Consider the following 20,162-nt stretch of genomic DNA (forward strand, 5'->3'; position numbering starts at 1 on the left):
TTCCTTGAAGAGAGTGCTTCCGAATAGATTATTTATTCATAAAAAAAATCAAATATGGCTGGGTTTTGTACCTTACAGGTTGAGAAAATATGACTTAACAACCTTACTTTTAAGCAGTTGGAGACTAGGGAGTGTAATTTGGGTTTCTGCATTCCTTTTGCTTAACGTTTCTAGCTACCTGTTGATTTTTAATTAAATAATTAAAAACTTGCTCTTTTGTCTCATTCTCATTTTTTAGTAGAAGCATTTAGAGTCCCAACCTCTCATTCAATGAAACTACTTTGACTCACTATCCCTGCCACTTCTGTAATGTACAAATTCAATGACACTTTCAAAACTAGAATATCGCAGGCTCTGACCAAATGGAAAATAAAAGAACAAAATTTACATTACACCCAAAGAAAAAATCAAAAAAAGAAAAAAAATTGATGATGGTCCCTGGAAATAAAATTGAGCGGCACAGATCGACAGGAGACCAGCCACAATTGGATAATTAGATATTTCACTACATAATTACTAAAGAACCTAAAAGAATCATCACAAATCATGTACAACAAAGATTTTTAAGATTTCCCCCTCCAATACTAAATCAAACGAAAACAAAGAAAAGAAGACCCTAGTATTAGCAATACACCACGTGCAAAATTACATTCTTGATTATGTTAATCTGGAATACAACTTGGCAAAGGGGAAGGAAAAGAAAGGTATCACCACAAATCCAAACACACCTTTCCCTGCATTGCTGCAGGAATTTGATGGGGCAAACTCACTTCAAAGATCATTTTTTTTAAAAGAAAAAAAGATAGCCCGGTTTCTTGTCGGGAATCAAATGGTGGCTCCTTCCCTCTTAATAAGACACCCAAACCAAAACAAAAGGGCACCTGCCATGTATCTCTCCCATCAAGAGAATCTTCAGGAAATAACTTTTCATGAGGATATGGGTTCATAAGGGTACGACAGCCAAGGGTGCTTCAGGGCCTCAGCTGCAGATGGACGCTTCTTCGGATTTACCTCTAGAAGATGAGCAACAAAGTCAATGAAGCCTTGGTCACCCATTGGAAGTCGGTGCCTCAACGATGTCTTCTTTGGTATCAAGTATTCCAGCCGGCTGGTCTCCTGAAGAATACAGGGAAACAGCACCACTTTTCATACCAAGTACCATACATAAACACCTTCCAAGCTAATATGTAAAAGGATAAATTCTAAAGAAACAACAGAAACAAAACTTATGAGTTTAATTGATGGGGATAGAAATGATAAACATACATCATAGAACCAAAAATGCACATGCAACGCTTAATGGCTGCCAGGTATATGACTCAGAAGAGCCCTTATGATGGTAAAAAATTTTGTTAGTAATCGTCTTTCCCTTTTCCCATTTTTTTTTTTTTTCCTTTTTCCTATTTACTTTGGTAAAGAATCGGTCAAACTTCCTGCATATAAATGAAACTTGGCAAAGAGAAGCATCCAATTGTAACACAAAACCACCGGTTCCTTCCAAAGTAACTCAAAGAAAATTTCATTACTTGTAAATTTTCTAAATTCCCTTCAAAAGTACAACAATGACATGAAATACCTACCAAAATATCCTCATACATGTAGAATATCCAGAAATTGCCTTTGCCTTCAAGGCATTTAAATCCAGTAATGAAAGGTCAAAAGAACAGAGATAAAGTAGAGCCTAGAAACAGAAATCTTCTAGAATGAATTTAAGCAAAATTTATTTGGATGCTTAAAGAGAAAACAAATTACAGGATAATCATAAACACCAATATCCATGGAAGTAGGCAGCGAGTACACATAAGATGTTTCAGATATCCGTCCGACACAAGTTCAAGGTAAGGAAAAAGGACAGAACACTGTAATAAAGCATCAACTTTGAACAGAAATTTAAAGATGATTTATTGCCAATCATAATGTAGAGGTCTTACTTATGAACAAATTTATCAAAAGAATATAAGCATGTAAGTAGGCTTTTCAGTTTTAAGTTTTGCCCTTTTAACATTCAAAACAGACTCCTTACTGCCATAAATCTTGACTGCCATTCAGGCTTTGGTAATGCTGTTCGTTATCCTATCCAAACCAGAAACTAGTGAATGCTAACTTGTTCAAGAAATAAAATAACTCAACACTATTAACTGTTACCTGATTCCGTTCATAAAGCATATGATTTTTGGTAAAATATTTATAAGTATCCCGTCCTTTGGCTAGCATGCCTTGTTCAATGGGGCCTATGATTCCTATCACCCTTGCAAGTAATGTTGCAGGAGAATCATTTTGGAATAGCACCTATAACAAACCAAGTTCATAGTCAGCCATCAAGAACTGGGATTATGAATGCTTAAAATGCATATTGATAATTGTCTATAAAATCCAAAACATGGTAATGGTGGACATTATCAATTAAGACTATTCAAAACCTCGAAAAGAAGATTTATTCATTTAATATTCAGATGAGACTTACATTGCCAGTGCATAGTTCTGACAAAATGCAGCCAAGTGACCATACATCTATCTTTTTATCATATGGAAGTCCTAAGATAACCTCTGGGGCTCGATAGGACCTGGACTGGACATAGGAACAGAGGTGATCTGTTTCAAAACAACTACTCCCAAGATCAATGACCTTCACCTCACATCTGCTGTAGCTTTTCACCAGTATGTTCTCAGGCTTCAAATCACAATGTATTAGGCCAAGTCCATGCAGAAATTGGAGAGCCTCCAAACACTGAATGGTAATTGACTGCACAAATAATTCTAAAGAATTTAGACATCAGAAACCAAACTTGTAAACTCTCTCAAGAAGAAAGGGACTCAACAAACCTGCAATCTTGGCATTGTGAAGTACACTTCCCCTCCTGATTCTCTATTAAATTTATGAAACTCATATAAGTTTGCCTTAAGAAGTTCACATACTATTAGCAAATGTTCCTGCAAAATGTGCATTAGTTATAAGATAACTTCAATAGAACATAAGACAGGTTAAAGAATGAGAACTTACATATTGAGCTTTACATAGAGAAAACTACTCATAACATTTTACATAGAGCACGGAAGACACTGATGGTGGCAATCCTGAAAAAGTTTTAGGCTCTGTTTGGTTTTATGTTTAAAAACCTTTATTTATTTTCTAAACTCTTCAAATTCAACTTTAAGACTAAAACTGTGTTTTGGCCATTTTCAAAAGTCAAATTTGATTCTAGTCAGACAATTGTTACCAAAACACCATAGTGCAATGTCCTTATTCTAGAACAAACATGGAATACTTTGTATATTACCACATCCCAAACAATTATCATCAGTTACAAGAGGCAAATGTAAAACAATACCAGAAGTTACAAGTCAATTAGCACTCACTTTTTATTTAATAGGAAAGTCGAGAAGCATTCACTTACTCGATAGTAGAAGTAATCATACAAGCGAAGAATGTGGTACTTGTCAGCAGGATCGTGCTTATTGACATACTTGAGAAGCTTAATCTCATCAAGGCTTTGATCAAAAAAATCCTTGTTGTTCTTTATGATCTTTACACAAACATCCATGCCAGTATGCAGGTCATGTGCTTGTATAGCTTTACTGAATGCAGCTGATCCAAGATACTCAGTAACATGATATCGACCAGCTATCACCGAATTTAAGACGACATGAAAATTCTTATCCTCCTCAAATCCAGTTCTGAGCAACAGAAAACAAAGAATTCAGATGGTCATCATAGGAAACTATACAACTTGCTTTGGCAGAATCACAAAGTATTCAACAAAGAATTAATAGGCTTGAAAGACCATAATGTAAGCAGATGTGTTGCATAAATAACCATTTGCACATAAAACTAAAGTTTGTATTACTCAAACATGTTTCAAATGAATACATGGTTGAAGACATGCCTGTTCTTTCTATGAACAATCTTAAGGTTGAATGTCTCAAATTCCTCTTCTTGGGCCTTGATTTGCCTTACTTGCTCTTGGACAGCAGCTGCCTCTTCGTCCTCAAGTGATGCCCCCGTATCTTCTTCCCTTGCAAGACCAGCTTTTTCATCCTCTTCTTGTCCAGCACGCTCTCTTTCAGCATAAGCATAATTTGAGAGAGTTGAGGGAGAAGAAGTAGCAGACCTAATTACATTTGCATTACTTTCATCCTTAGAACTCTTGACAGGTGAAGAATCATTGCTTTTCCGTCTCCATGAAGCAAGCATGTCATCAGGCCCCATTACAGCATTTAAGCAGCCTTCAGCATCATCACTAGCAACAGCATTGCTGTTGGTTATCCACAAAGATTTACTAGAGCTAGCATGAACTGACTGTCCATCTCTCAATGGTGGAGGAAATGAAAATCCTCCATCTGCACTTTTCATCTGCGTAGATGCACCCAAGTTATTTCCAACTACATATTTGTTTGACTCTAGTTTACTAGTTTTCTTTCTATCCTTGTTAGGCATATCGATATGTTTCTTGTCTGAATCATGATGATATTGTCTGGACCCACCAATTCCAACATCATGGTCTCGAAAGTATTCTAAGTCCCCTTCACTGCTGCCTCCAACCAAACTTTCACGTACTTCACTGCCAATGTCTGCAGCATCACTGTTAATTCCTACACCAATAGATCTTACTGAACCATGCTGATCATCATCCACACAAATATCATCTATATGTGGCCTTCCAGGGTCGTTTAGAGCTTTTCCACCCCCTAACATTATGAGTTCATTTGTCTGAGTGACAAAGCCTTGCCAAACAGGTTCTGCACGCATCAAATTTAATTCTTCTTCGTCCATCAAATGCCCATCATATTGAGCTATTAAATCATTGTCATCAGTTCTTCCATATAGTTCCGTCACTGAGAGTCCTATAGGATCATCAGAAGCAGTAACTGGTTCAACATTTTTTGCTTGAAAGTACTGCTCACCAGAAAAGTAAGAATCCTCCTCAGCAAAAGATTGATCATCATCCTCATCTTTGGTTGGACCTCTTTCCTGCGGATCTGGAACACTTGCATGCCCAGTTCCTTTTTCATTGTCACTGGGGTAATCAATTTCATGAGCCAGAAACCAGGCCTCATCCTCAATAGGTTGTCTCATATATCCCACGTCATCATCATCATCATACTCATCAGAGTCCCAGTAATCATTCGGGTAGTCAACAGATTCACTCAATCCATCGCCAACAGTAGCAAAACCTGAAACCAGATCAGATGTATCTTCAGCAATTCCCTGACTTACAGAAAGCCAACTGCTTCCAGCAGTCCTTTTTCCACCTGAACCATTATTTCAAAATAGCAGCTTAATCCTTAAAATTGACACAGATAACCATCCACAGGAGACATTTGGAACTCTATAATCATATAAAATATATAATAAACCAGACAATTGATAATTGAGTTTGAGCATAAAGTACTTCAAAAGTGAGTGTTGAAGCCTATTCAATATAAATTTCATACAACTCAAATAGGTAAACCAAGGACACTTCTATTGTTGTGAGATTACAAGTTAATAGAAAAAAGTATCAATAAGTAATTACAACAATGTTAGAGACCAGGACCGTGTATCTTAACAGATATGCATTAGCATCTTCAATGGCTGAAAGAAAAAAACAGAAGATGAGGAAGTTAGTTGTGAAATGGCAATGAAGTGGCAATCAAAATGTGTTATAACTTATAACCTACCAGCAAGTTGTTAGAGCATCCCCAAGGGACTCTTTAAGAATAAAAAACATCTTTCATATAATAAAGAGCATCTTTAAAAATAAAGAGTAAAACTTTTAAAACTTCTCCAACAATGCTCTTTATATCACACTTTATTTTTATTTTATCAATGAATATTTATTGTTATGTATATTTCCTTCCTTTTTGTTTTTTGCTTTTTAACAATAAATAGTAATTAAAATATACTAATATAATATAATGGCTTTGGAATTTGATAAGTATTAAATAATATTATATATAAAGAGTGTGTCTGGCTCTCCAAAACCCACTCTTTATTTTAAAAAGTCAAAATACAAAATGGGATGGAGCTTATTTTTAGAGATTGACTCTTCAAAATAAGAATTTATAAAGAATAAAGTGTCCCTTGGGGATGCTCTTAGGTCCATTTGATATTAGCTTGCTCAGCAAGAGAAATGCAAATATTTCAAAAGCATAATAACGCCTCAAAACATTAGAAAATTACCTGGTAATATCTGCTAATCTTTAAATAAAGCCTATTCACCAATTCAAATTTACTAGACATCAACAAGGAATTAAAAGAGGCAACTAATAGATAAATGATGCCAGTTTCTATTAGCAAAAAATCAATGATTAGGATGCTGGTGCTGGTATTAGTATTGGTGGTGGCTGCCATAATTGTCTCCTAAGTGACAGTTCTTGGAAGGTAGTGGCAATTGCAATGAGATGAGAATTTCTGGAATTGGCTTGAGTGATATAGTTAGATTAGGTGATAGAGTACAGGAGTCTTGTCACAAAAGGCTTCATTTCAACCTATGTTTAGATGAAAAATGCCATTTTTGGAACTTTTCTTATGCATGTAAAAATTTTTTGTTCAGAAAGTGGAGCTGCGATCAACGACCTACACAGTAGCACAAGGGGGCCAAGCAGATATCACAATAGAAGCACAAAATAAATAGAGAAATCAGCAGATTAACTGCTTACATAGAAATGAAAAGATGAAAAGATAGTCTCAGAATATGTGTATGCAATGAAAAGATGGTCTGGAAAGCTGGAACCCAAGAAAAAATTAACCATCTACTGCACTGATATTAGTGTAAAAACGGAGGATGTGTGAGAAAAAGACACTATATCAAGTCCATCATATGAACTAACCTCCAGGGTTGATTTCTTGTCCAACAGGTACATCCAGATAGGTCCCTATAAAGAGGGTACTATCAACACCACTCAGTTTTGTGACAGGTCCATCTCGCTCAAACTTTTCCTCCCACTTGATGTTTAGCGGCTTGTCTTCTGACTTAAGTTTAACAGGTGGCAGCCTAGGGAACTCTTCCTTCTGATTCTCAGACACAAGAGGAAAAACTAAGCTGTTAATGGTCTTCTGCTCAGAAATTCCTTGTGATTTGTTGAAGTACAAAGCTCTTCCCACCTCATCCACCTGCTCTTTTATTGCAGCCCTGATATCAGTTACCTCTGTGTTTCTCTTTCCTTCTTTCTTGTCGGTACCTGAAACACTATCATAACTAGTTGACACCTGAACCTTGGAGGAAGGAAAAACAGTTTTGACAGAGCAATCTTTCCACAATTCTGAAGATGAATTTGCAGACTCCTCACTCCTTGACCATAGATTATCAGTGAAATTCTCTTTGAAATATGAACCACTAGTCTTAAATTGCTGATCAAGTTCTTTAGGTTCACTTGTCTGGGTTTTCTCATATTTGGATTCTAGATTGGCTTTACTAGTACTTCCAAGCCATGAAGTTTTCTTTTCACCAGAAAAACTAATATCTTCTCCAGCTTTCACAGTGGCTTTACCAGTATCAGCAGAAATGTCACCTGCCCTGTGTTTTGTTTTCTCAGAAATTTCATGCTCCGAACGATCTGTGGTCCCACTAGCACCATCACCTTGATATGGATTAGCACTACCATTGCTAGGATTGAACTTCCATGAGTACAAATCGAGCACAGTGTCCTCTGGTCCTTTAGAGAAAGTAAAGGGCTTGTCACTTGTCCTAGGGGCTTCATCAGGTTTATTCCGCTCCCCAGTAGAAGCAGCATTCTTCCATTTACTCTCAGACCCGTTTCTACCAGTTCCACACTGTATCTCCTTCACTATAAGTTCCTTAGAAACTTCATCACTATTACAAGAACCCAATCCTTGATTATCGACAATGGGCTTGTCCCCATTTTCTCCTTCCTTCAGAATACCTGAATCCTTCTCTTCAAGTGTAAGCTTCTGAAGGAAACCATTCAAATCAGGGCGATTGTTAATCTCACTGCGCAAGGCCGCCTCAGCTCTGGTGAACCGGTTACGCCTCAGAAAGTCCAGAATCACATCAACTGAGTTTGCCTCCGCCATTTTCAATCACTAAAACCTGCAACCAAAGTCAATTTTACAAAGAAGCAATCACCACACCTAAGAAAATCACCAATGAAACATCCTAGACAAAAATACAAACTGCCATTTATTGCTTCGTTACGTAAAGAATGTCGACCAGGAAGAACAACTAGAGAGAAGGAAAAAAAAAAAAAAAAAGTAAATTTTGAAAGTATTATACGAAAATCATACCTGGTATTAGGCTCAACCGAGTTGCCACATTCTGTCTTCTACTTCCCTGAACAATGGGAAAATTTATGATTCAGAAACCTAAAATAATTCTCTTACAATTTTCCTAAGCTTTTCTGAGCAACCAAGCAGCAAAAATCGTTAACTTTTTTCCCCCAAAAACTTCCAAACCCACATTACAAAATCCCTCACAAAAAGATGCCGGCCAAGCTCTCGCCCGAAAAATGTGATATCCTCAACGCCGATCCAGCATCAAAATCCAGATTATAAAAATCCCAAACGCACAAACTGAAAGAAACCACGTCAAAAAAAAAAAAAAAAAAAAATCAGAAAACCCTCCCGAATCCCAATGGATTCAAGGGTTCCGGAAGTGTGATTTCAAAAAAACCAAGCTTCCATGCCCTCAAGAATCAAAAGTCACTTCCTTTCAATGCCGAACAAAATCAAGATCCAAAATTTTTCGTTCAAAAATCAGTATTTTTTTTTTTTAAAATTAATTCGTGGGTCATAAACTAAAGCAAAAACATGGGTTTTTCAAATACAATAAAAAAAAAATGATGAAAAAGAACGATAATAAACCAAAACACAAAAAAAATTAATAAATAAATAAAAAGAAGAGGAAGTGGGAAAAAGAAAGAGAAAGACCTTTTATTTTTGTTCTTGTAGGGTGTTTTGAGAGTGGTGGGTTTGCTGGGTTGTGTGTATGAGAGTTCTGTGTGTAGGCTTTAGGGTCGCGGTCTCATGAACGAAGCTGGTGGACCAGGGTGGGGGTTCAGGGGTTCGTATATGCTTTTGGATTATATAAAATATATTTTCAATCTTTTTTTCTTTTATATATTACTGCCCTATTTCCCTCTCTCCCTCCCTTTCTTTCTCTTCTTTTAGTTTTCAATCTACATTTCCCTATTTTTTACTTTGTTGGAAATACCATGAAGATGGAATTGATTTATTGAATTTTAAGATTTTTTTTTTTTTTGCTTTAATACCCTTTCAATTTTCTTTCTTGTTGCCTTTTAGTCCTTTTATTATTGTATTTCTATATTTAAAACCCCAACTTTATGTAAATTACAAAAATAGTTTTTTGTCACTTATTTATTATTATTATTTTTTCATATGCATGATTCTCATGAATAATGACGTTTAGTTTTTCTTACCACTAAATATTTCTAACTCAAATCAAAAGTGACAGAAAATACAATAAATAATTTGAGGACAAAAATGCTAAAAATTCAAAGACACAACAACGTACACAAAATCCTTAAATTTAAATTTAAGTACTATTTTATCTCTTGAAAAATTAAAATTTTTGTGCAATAATCTTTATCGAATGATATAGATAATTTGACAAATGATGTAGTTTTCTAAATGTATAAATTAATAATTTTTTAATATATATCATTTATAAATTAATTTATTTAACATTTTAATATATATAACACTGTTGTTTTTTTTATAATTAATATTTTAGTTGTTAACTAAATTATAGACTGCAAATACTTTGCAAATCAAACAAAAATATAAAGCACATATAACAAATATTCGCATCATTTTCTATTTATTTAAATTTTGATGAAGAAAACTTACAATACAAGTGATATTCAACAACTTCATGTCTTTTTCTATTTAAATTTTGGAGACCGAAGAGCTTCAAATAAATTGTTATTGCATATCAATTTTATAAAAATGACAAAATTGCTACAGTTGCTCCACATTATTATTACCGCCATTTTTCTTTTTCAATTTTTAAATCTTTTGGATTTTTTTACTTGTATTTTAGTCTGTCTCTTAGGCTTCCTTTTAAATAATTTCATCTTTAAACTATGACATTAAAGCAAATCAATATCCCCTTTAGGGCCATTACAGTAATTTTTCCCCGTATTCCTTTTCATTTTACTTTTCAATTTTGTTTTCTTAAAATAATTTCAACATATATTGTGTTATAATTCCAAGGTAAAATTGCTCAAAAAATCCAAGGGGCAAAATAAAACAGAGTAACAGCTCCATTAGAACATCCACCAAACACTTCATTAATTTGTTTCTAATTTCTAACATTTCAAAAAAAAAAAAAAAAAAAAAAAAAAGAGAGAACGTTCGCACGGGATCAAGACAATTTATAATTTTAGGTTAAATATGGTCCCCATATAGAACTTAGAATAGAAGTGTTACACCAAAATTTGATACTGTTACCTTTATATTTGCGGTGACCAATTAAAATAATTCACCATAAAAAGCCCAATTATAACAAAACTTCAAATAAAAAGATTAACAAATCTATTACAGTACCATATTATAGAAATACGATATTTTAGAATAAAAATGTAAATAAAACGCATACCACAAATAAGTTTCCACGGTGTCCGTTGGAATGACATTGGAAATGAGTCAAAAGTCACTGAAGCTAAGAATTCTTACAGCAACAGTATATGGATATGTAAAAGGAAAAAAAAAATTGACATGATCCTCTGTTATATCTACAAAGAGTCGAAACATGAGAGAGTAGAAGATAGAAATTTTTTTTTTTTTTTTTTTGGGGCAAATAAAGCATCCTGAAAGGGTGTTCAATGGCACTCTGAAGAGAAATTAGAAGACAAATCTTTTACTGGAGTATAGACAACAAGCCTCCACCTAGGAACTGCCAAAATCTAATTTCAGCATTTTCTTTGTTCTCCTAGTAGAATTCACACACTTTGTGTTTTCTGATGCACAAACCAAGAAAATTAAATCTAGGTCCTCTTGCGAGAACTCTCCATGTTTCTGTCAAAGGAAGACAACATGTCAATTACATATGCCAAATCGGGTTGTACAGGAAATTTATTTCAACAAAAAGATATTAATCTAGCTGGAAATGTGAGTGGAGAAGCACAATGATCATAAATTTAAAGAACAAAGAATCCAATAAAAATAATAGGCCAACGAGAATTTGTTCCATAGTGAAAGAAAGTAAAATGGATATGCATCAATGGAAGTTGTAAACCTTCCAGCAACAATTTCAACCTTCCCACCAACTGGCATTGGCACTAAGGTGGTGCAAGGAATATATTTTAAACCCAACAAAAATTTAAAACATTTGACTAAAGCCACAAACTTTTAGATGGAGGGCCTAGATCAATCACAAAATAGCTGTGTTTTAACAACATTGTTGTACTAGAATTTATGAAAGGAATGCTTAAACAGGCATGGAAAAAGGGAGAATGAATATTAAAGCACAACAAATGAGTAAAGGGGTGCACTGAACGTTCTTCCTGCTTATAGACTTAACCCATCAAGTTTTGTCACTTAGTGAGGGCATGAACATCTGCAAAAGTATACTTGTGTGATTCATGAATTTGCCCCAGTTGAAAAGAAGAAATAGATGACAGTTATTAAATTTGTCAAGTGAAGAATTCAAAAGATCAAGATACAAGAATCTAATTTTACAAGATCAAGATATAAGAATCTAAGTGTATAACCAACAACAATCTAAAGCACAGATAATCAGACTGCAAGCTGAAGCGAGTATTTAAAAGTTCACCTTCTCTTGTTTTTGCAAGGCTTCCATGCACGGAAAGAAAGCAATAAGGGAAGGTTATTGGGTACAGTTTTGACAGACAACAAAATCTTAATGTCTCACAGTAAAATAATAATATTAACAACATATTCACCCATTCCATATTTAATTTGGAGTAACTTCTATGACAGTATGCAGAGTTATTTCAATTCACAAAGCTAGTTATCATACCTCCTGCTAAGGCACAATATACATTCAAGGAAAAGCATAATCATACGCACAACATAAACAGGGACATAAAAATGTATGTGTAGCGGGGAAAAGAGAAAAAGCAACATCAACCACAAAGTCACAAGGCTTGGGTATAGACCAATTGCAAAGGAAGGTCTAGCAGATAAGGTGTTGGGGATTTCAACCAAGCTCTGACAGGCAAATGGATGCAAAGGTTTGTTTGGAATTCCAGAAAGGGATGCATGAAAGGAAGTTTGAGTGAGACAGAAGGTGATGATACTATTGACTAGAGAAATAAGTGGCTCTTTTGGCTTCGAGCTTAGAAAGATATTTAAAAAGGCTGAGATCCTTTCTCAAATAATGCAAAATTCCAGGAGGGAAAGAAAAGGGAGTTAGTGCTATTTTCAGAGCTTTTATATTGGAATAATCTTCTCATCGAAGCTTTTTAGATTTTTACAGAAAAACTTCACAGAGAAACACTATAGTCATTTACTCTTTCACATGCTGAATGGGGTTTCCTTGAGATATACAGTTTAGATCTCCATGATTGAGAATTGAAATGTTTGATTATCTTGTCAAAGCTACTCTACAAACAAACAATAAGGCCGACTCAAAAAACCTGTATTTCATGTTCTGTAAGAGAAGCACATGGAGTTGTAAACAATTGTAGGAACTTATAGAACTCGTTTGAGGTGTCCTTCACTTGCAAAGCCATTTAATTTATTAAAACAAACACTCTTTTAGTTTGAGCCTCAGAATTAAGGCTTTACCTGACACAAATATGGCACATTTTCACTATTAACTTATCTTATGCATGCGAGGAAGATGGAGAGTTAGTTAATTTTCTCCATTTTATGGTGACTGGAGATGTTCTGCCACCACTTTTATCATCATCAAGAGTTCATTGATTGAACCATATATGGTTTATTATCTCTGAGGGCCATTTAGGTGTCCATTCAGACTTTGAAGCATGAATTCCTAAATTTTCTCTCCGTTTGGGTAAAAGGAGATTCTTCCTTTTTTTCCTTGTTCTTGGGTTTTAACAGAAGAATGGTCTTTTCATCTATATAATCTGTAAAGTGATTGGGAACACACTACAGGGCGTATCTATCAATCTAAGCTCTAGTTGAGTTCCTTCTGTACCCACTTTTGTTTTCAGCCAAAGTTTTTGTGTTATCCAAAAATAAAACCAGAATACAAGATAAAGAAAAAAATTCACTTATTTAGCAACATACTAAACAAGGCAGCGAAGAGGAGGGAACTTCTTCTAGGACTCAAGCATAGACCATCTTTTAACTACTAAGCACAACTATTAATGGTTTAGGCCCAATAAAAAGAAAAACGCAAAAAGCAAAAAGAGACAATTCCACGGGACTTTAAGAGTTAATTTAAAACAATTCAATCATCTAATTACTTCTAAATGCTGCTAAGAACTCAAATGTGCTTTCCTTTCTTTTTTTCTTTCTTTTGTTTCTTATTCATTCTTGAAAGGTTCCAACTTGTTGCAAGTAATTCATTAACTTCCAAAGAACTATTAAAAAAGGGGGAAAAAAAAAAAACTAAGAAGGCCACCATATGTCTTTTTACCAAACTGAACAAAACAATGTCTACAAAATGTTAGCTGCTAGTGCACTCTAAAATTGCACCAAAGTCAAATTCTCTATTGCTTTTGGTTCATAATCTAGCATGACATTAGACAGGCATTTCTTATATAACTGAAAATTTTATTGATGCAAGGATGAACGTTATAAAAAAAAAATGGTTGTATACAATTCTAGGAATTATGATAGACGGCATTTAATATCACAAAGTGACATTAAGAAACATATAAATATTATTCAAGCTAATCAAATGAGATAGAATAAAATCTTATGAAGAATAAATAAAGCAAATTTTCTATGGTTACAATTGCAATACCAATGGTTCTTTAATCAAGATCTTCTTGTCTAGGCTCTGGTCCACTGTTTGGATTTCCCCTATTTCCCGTGTTTGTTGCTCCATCATTGTTGCCACTTCCACTGTTGCTAGTCTCAGCAGGTGAACCAAATACCCTAAACAACCGCGGCAAGGAGACCCGAAAACTCCGTGGTGTGGGAGGATTTTCTCCAGAAGCTGCCCCAGTTCCAGTTCCACCATCATTGCCACCAGAAGAAGCATTGAACCCACCACCAGTTCGACTTTGATTTCCAACCCCAGAGCCCTCACGAGTCCTCTGCTCGTAATCAGGATCATCAGTTGGCAGCTCATACCGACACACAGGGCAAGAATTGTGCAACTCCAACCATGGAACAATACAATCCGAATGGTAAATGTGCTTACAAGGCATCTGTTTAGCCTCTTCGCCAAGCTCGAACGTGTCCTTGCAAACCGCACACTGCGAAGAATCCGAAGCCAAAAGCTCCTCGGAAATCTTCACCACCGGAAGCCCCTGAATTGCAGATTTCGACGCCGGCGGAGTACCATACCTATTGGGATCATTCTCAGCCAGCTGCTGAATCAATTGCTCGAGCCCCGGACCGAAAAAGTAATCACCCAGATTAAGATTCGAAGGCACACGGAACCCAGCAGGGTCACCAGAGCCGCCGCTATCGATCACGAACTGAACGTTCGCACCATTAGCCCTTAGGGTTTGCAAATAGTTCTGAAGGAACAAAAAGGGGTTGAACGCGTCAGGGTCCTGGAACGTCAAATGTTGGTTTCGAGTCGGTCCGGCGCCGAAAAGGGCCGAGAGATCATCAACGACGGTGGCGGGACCACTGGTGGGCCCTGAGGAAGCAGCTGTCGAGAAGAGGAACGGGAATCCGGCGGCGCCCAACGAAGGGGATTCATGAGAGAAGGGGAGGAAGGTATTAGGGTTAGGGTTTGGAGGGGTTCCGAGCTCTTCGACGAAACCACCATTGCAGACTGGACAAAGGAGATCAGAGGTAGGTGAAGGGGTTAGAGTGACGGTGCGATCACACACGTGGCAAAAGTACAGCTGAGGCGCTCCTGCGCCGGCCGTACCGGCTACTCCTGCACCCCCTAAGCTGCCGCCAGAGGACGACATGTCGTTTTTTTCTGATAGACCAGACGAAAATTTTGGGAGGATTTGGAGGAAAAAAAAAAAAAAAAATTAGAAAGGAGAGAAAATTTTTGCGATTTAAATGGAAATGAAACAACGAAGACCAGAAAGAGAGTAGGATGAGATTTTAGAGAGAGAGAGAGAGAGAGAGAGAGAGAGAGAATTGAATTCTAAAATAAAATTAATAAAAAAAATAAAATAATGAGAAAATTTGAACCAATGGCGTTGAAGTGATTAGGCGAAGGTAGCGGCCAATGTTAGGAGAGAGAGAGAGAGAGAGAGAGAGAGAGAGAGAGAATTGAATTAAGACGTGAGGGTTGTGACTAAGACGAGGACTCAATAGTCAATTCTCTTAATCATAAATAAAACAAAAAAGACAAAAAAAAAAATCTCATAATTTTTATATTTATTTATTTTTTTACCTTTCCCTCATTAATTTTTCTTTTTTTCTTTTTTTTAATTTTTATTTTTAGAAAAGTACAATTAAGATTCCTTTTATTTTGCAACTTTTGCAGTTATTTATACTTGTTTTTGAGAGTTAGATAAATATCTCTTTTTAATTTTTATTTCTTACAAATTGCATTTATGATTTTTTTTTGGGGGAAATTTTTCACATTTAAGGTGTGACAAAATAAAAACATTTGGAAATTGGAAAAAAAAAATGAAAAAGAAAGGAAAAGAGTGTACCAAAAAAATTGAGATTGCATTGAAGATTGAAATTTGCATAGTTATCTTTGTAAATTTTTAAGAAGGTAAATCTATAAAATTTGTAAAACATTAAAGATGTTAGCATATATATATATATATATAGATATATAACTATATATTTTTCGAAATTAAGAGATTACAGTTTTAAGTAAAAAAAAAAAAAAATCTTATTCAAATACACGACTAAAGTTGAAAAAAAGACGGTCTGGGTTAATTTTTTTCATGGGATAATACTTTATTGAATATTCACCAATTTCTCGGATATTTTTTAAAAGCACCAATTTATCAATTTTTCAGAATTAGGGTAATATTTTAAGACATTTGGTAAGACATTTTTATAGATAGTCAAATGATCTTACCTTAATTTTAAAAAAAGAAACGGCATCACTTCTTACCTTAATGTTAAAAAAAGAAATGGTATCTCTTTGAAGAAAGAATAATTAATGTATTCAATGTGGTCCAAATAGATGGGTTTGAAAGATGACTCGGGGAAAAGAAAATAAAAAAACTCAAAAAAAAAGAAGGAAAACATAGTACGGCATTATTTTGAATGACCAGCTTCTTAATGTATATATTTGTTTTTTTTTAAATGTAAAGCTTCCCAATCCCAAACTCAAAGCATTTTAAAATACTTTTATGATATATTAAATGGAGGTTAGACTAATACTATTACTAGTTTTCCTTAGATATAAATTTAATGAAATCCATTGTACACTTGGTTTTCATAGCTTGATTCCAAGCCAGGCTTAGAGGTTCCTAAGAAAATCCTTTCTGATTGAGAAACGTAAACCTTTTGTATACTTCTATTTCTTAGTTTATTTTTTGCTTTTAAAAAAGTATAATCCATCTCAATTGTGCTACATCCAGCTTCCTTTAGAATTATTATTTTTCTTCTTCTTCTTTTTCTTCCATTTCCTGCTTTCTTGTATGATCTAAAACAACCTTAAGGCAATGACATAGGTACTTAATAGAAGAATTGAATTGGTGTTGAACTCAAGCTCTCTTTACAAATTACTGCATTATTGCAACATATCCATACACCCTGCAAGCTGCAAGCAATGCAATTATGCAGTTGCATAACTGCATTGCCTTTCGTCGCAAGCTTTCCATAAGTTCATAGGCTTCCTCAAAAGTCCTGCTCAACGGAAAAGGATGAATTAGATATCCATAATGTTCAACCTTAGGCAAAAAAGCCATACTTAGAAACCATAATTTCAGAATGTGTCATTCATTTCTCCATATCACCAGTCTTTTAATGGCTACAAGTACCTAGAGCTGCCAAAAAAGTAACAGCATTCATTCTGTACCCTTTACATAATGGCATATTTTGATACAAACACCTCAATGGCTACAAGCACTTAGAAGATCCCAATGGCATTTTTTTGCTTTCCCATTATGATAGAAAAGTCGGAATAGATGGACATAGAAAATTTGAGTTGTCCGAAAGTAGCAGCAGCAGTACTATCATCCAAGAAATTTTGGAGGATTGAATATCCAAAGATGTGAGTTCATAGATTGTATTGCATTAGACTACGTCACAATATTTACAAGTTTTAGTCTGGAAGATTGTGAGAATTTGAAGTTCCTCAGATATTTGCAGCAACCTTCTGCGGCCTTTCTCTGAAAAGGTTGTATCTAAGAGATTGCACAAAGTTGGAGAGGATTACATGCCCCAACCCTGGAGGAGTTAGAGATTTCAGGTTGCCACAAGTTGAAATCACTACCTGAGAACATGCAAACCCTTCTTCCATCTCTGCATATATTGTATATAGAAAGATGTCCAGAAGTAGAGTCATTTCCAGAATGCCCAGTGCCCTCTAATTTAAAAGAACTTCAAATTTACGAATGTGATAAGTTGTTGGCAAGCCGCAGGCATTGGGATGTACAAAAACTCACTTCTCTTTCAATCAAAGCATAGATGAACTAGTGTTGGATTCATTTCCAGAGGATGGGCTGCTGCCCACCACTCTCATTAATCTCTCCATCTTCTCGCTTCCACACCTTACAGCCCTCAATGGCAGGGCCTTGCGACACCTCTCCTTACTTGAACAATTGGAGATTTCATTCTGTGATGAGCTGCAGTGCTTGCCAAATGAAGGGCACTGCCTTTCTTTTTGAGTTGGATATCTATGTCCTTTGCTAAAACAGAGGTGCCAAAGACAAACAGAAGAAGACCGGCCCAAGATTGCCCACATCCCTAGCATAAAAATCGACTTGCAGGACATATGAGAAGCACTAAGCTGCATCTTCATGTGTCCACTTCTCTTTTACTTCTCAAATTTTCTCTTTGCATGGGTAAGTTCCTTTCATATTTATGCACTGTTACATTATTTTACTCATATTTTCAATTTCATTTTGTTATGTAACTGCTTTTAGACAAGGGACCTTATCAAGTACAAATCTATTCCTTTTTTAACTAATCCAACTAGTTTATATTAATCCTCTGCTTAATTCTGCATAATGTTTCTTCTTTAAGGTTACTGGAAGTCTGGCTGTTAGAACTTACACACTATTCATATTTCAACTTTGTATCTTCAGGGAAACATTATGAGCAGTAAATATCGATCCAATATACTTAAAAATAGTACTGCTGGAATTTTAGTATTTATTTTCACCATCCTATCCTTTTCAGCTCATGCGCTCCAAGTAACTTGACCCAACAAAATACTTAAACTATATGCTTTATGTTATGTACTTATAATATAACAACATTATTCTATGCTCTCATGTTCGTGGCTGTGTGCTTGGAATTTCTAATGCCCACATCATTTGAAAATCATGTTCATCAACTTCATGAGTATGATGATATAAGTTATCTGCTTGATCTTTTGCTTAAGAATTTGTTGTGATGCCAAGCTGTCTGGTTTATTCTAAGATTGTTTGCTATTCATTGTATGAGTAGTATTAATCTATGTCAGTCGAATTTTACTCTTTTGAGTTCTTGTGATTAATTTCATCATTGTAACATTGCAGATTGACTGGTTTGCATACTTGTTTTGAGAAGGGATTTTGGATATTTCCATGGTATTTCATCGTTCTAGCTGTGTTACAGATTGATTGGTTTAATGTGCTTAATTCTTGGATGGTTCATTTGGATGGATGAGATGGAGAAGTTAAAAGCTTGGCTTTTGATGTTTGCTTTGGATTTTTCTCATAAATGTTATTACCGGGTAGTGGTGTTATATTTTGGATGTTTGATTGGATCTTGTTACGAAATTGGGAGAAAAACAAATGGCAACGGAAACAAAGAAATCGAAGAACAAACACAACAATTAACGTGGAAACCCTTGACGGGAAAAACCACAGACAGGGAGAAGCAAATCCAATATCGAAAGATTTGTACAAGGTGAGCCAAATTTCGAGATACCCTAGAAAACCCCAATGACGGCCGAACAAAAATACAGATATATATATAGTACAGAAGAAACCCTAAAATTGAACAGGTCCATACCGCGGGGGCGCTGCCCCCACACCCCCGTCGGGCTTAGTGGTGGGCTACGGTCTCGGGCCTATCAGCCCGAGACCTCCGCTTCCACCACAGAGCCCCAAAATTTTCTCCAAAATTTAGTTTCACCAAATAGGTCGCACCGCGAGCTTTTCGGGTCGGGTCAACAAGAATTCGGGTCACAAACTCTAACAGATCTCTAATTCATTCGCCAATTAAGTACTGTCTTTCGTTGAAAGAATGATGCTTGAGATAGAGAGAGGGAGGGAGAGACAGAGGAGAAGATTAGCCCAAGATAGCTAACATTCTTTGCATATTCACCCACAGTGAAGCCATATGATGAATACTCAGCATCACGATGTTTCCTATTCTTGTTAGTTCTCCAATTTGTTTAGGGTACCTTCTATTTCTTGCACTATTTTATTATTTTACTTTTAATTATTTTATTATTTTACTTTTAATTTAATGTCATGTATTGTTTGTAGTTTAACAAGTGACATAGCAAACACGATAGTAGTTTGAAAGCAAGTGGAATGGAAGGTGAATAATTTATAAACATTTATGGAAAGTAGTTTGCAGAAAATAGATACTAATCCTCTGCCTCATTCTGCTTAACATTTCTACTTTAAGCTTACTGGAAGTCTGGCTGTTAGAACTTATAGGCTATTCATGTTTCTACTTTGTATCTTCGGGAAAACATTATGAGCAGTAAATATCAATTCAATATACTTAAAAATAATAATGCTGGAATTTTAGTACTTATTTTCACCATCCTGTCCTTTTCAGCTCATGCGCTCCAAGTTACTTGACCAAACAAAATACTCTCCATCCTCTTTAAAAAAGGACCACTCCTCACACTCCTTCATACCATAAATATATAACGATTCTAAACATCTAAATGGCCTAGTCGGCACTGAACAACCATCACAATAAAACTCATTGCTTACTTTCACCACTTCATCAAATCCTGAAATTGTAAGCTTCTTCAGAAATGGTAGCAGGCCAAGTG

General features: G+C 35.4%; 2 protein-coding genes across 5 annotated transcripts; both read right to left on the reverse strand.

Moving 5' to 3' along the window:
* Window positions 1-485: 485 nt before the first annotated feature.
* Window positions 486-9,117, reverse strand: LOC107419656 (uncharacterized). 3 transcript variants are annotated; one of them, XM_048473508.2, is made up of 10 exons: window positions 8,867-9,117; window positions 8,397-8,509; window positions 8,225-8,270; window positions 6,811-8,030; window positions 3,885-5,250; window positions 3,396-3,675; window positions 2,824-2,931; window positions 2,465-2,743; window positions 2,146-2,289; window positions 486-1,116 (listed from the first exon to the last, which is right to left on the reverse strand). In XM_048473508.2, exons 4-10 carry the CDS (start codon window positions 8,012-8,014, stop codon window positions 928-930), a joined length of 3,570 nt encoding a protein of 1,189 aa, XP_048329465.2. In that variant the 5' UTR covers window positions 8,015-8,030; window positions 8,225-8,270; window positions 8,397-8,509; window positions 8,867-9,117; the 3' UTR covers window positions 486-927. The 3 variants fall into 3 exon arrangements, with proteins under 3 accessions (XP_048329465.2, XP_048329464.2, XP_048329466.2); XM_048473507.2 differs by lacking the exon at window positions 8,397-8,509 and having other exon boundaries at window positions 8,867-9,116; XM_048473509.2 differs by having other exon boundaries at window positions 3,885-5,172; window positions 8,225-8,509; window positions 8,867-9,116.
* Window positions 9,118-10,553: 1,436 nt separating this feature from the next.
* Window positions 10,554-15,139, reverse strand: LOC107419658 (E3 ubiquitin-protein ligase RING1). Of its 2 annotated transcripts, none has more exons than XM_016028426.4 (2): window positions 13,857-15,138; window positions 10,554-10,975 (listed from the first exon to the last, which is right to left on the reverse strand). In XM_016028426.4, the coding sequence occupies exon 1, from the start codon at window positions 14,983-14,985 to the stop codon at window positions 13,867-13,869; it is 1,119 nt and encodes a 372-aa protein (XP_015883912.2). In that variant the 5' UTR covers window positions 14,986-15,138; the 3' UTR covers window positions 10,554-10,975; window positions 13,857-13,866. The 2 variants fall into 2 exon arrangements, with proteins under 2 accessions (XP_015883912.2, XP_015883913.2); XM_016028427.4 differs by lacking the exon at window positions 10,554-10,975 and adding an exon at window positions 11,087-11,516 and having other exon boundaries at window positions 13,857-15,139.
* Window positions 15,140-20,162: the final 5,023 nt, after the last annotated feature.

Source organism: Ziziphus jujuba, chromosome 2 (genome assembly GCF_031755915.1).
Source record: "Ziziphus jujuba cultivar Dongzao chromosome 2, ASM3175591v1".
In the NCBI taxonomy this organism is placed as follows: Eukaryota; Viridiplantae; Streptophyta; class Magnoliopsida; order Rosales; family Rhamnaceae; genus Ziziphus; species Ziziphus jujuba.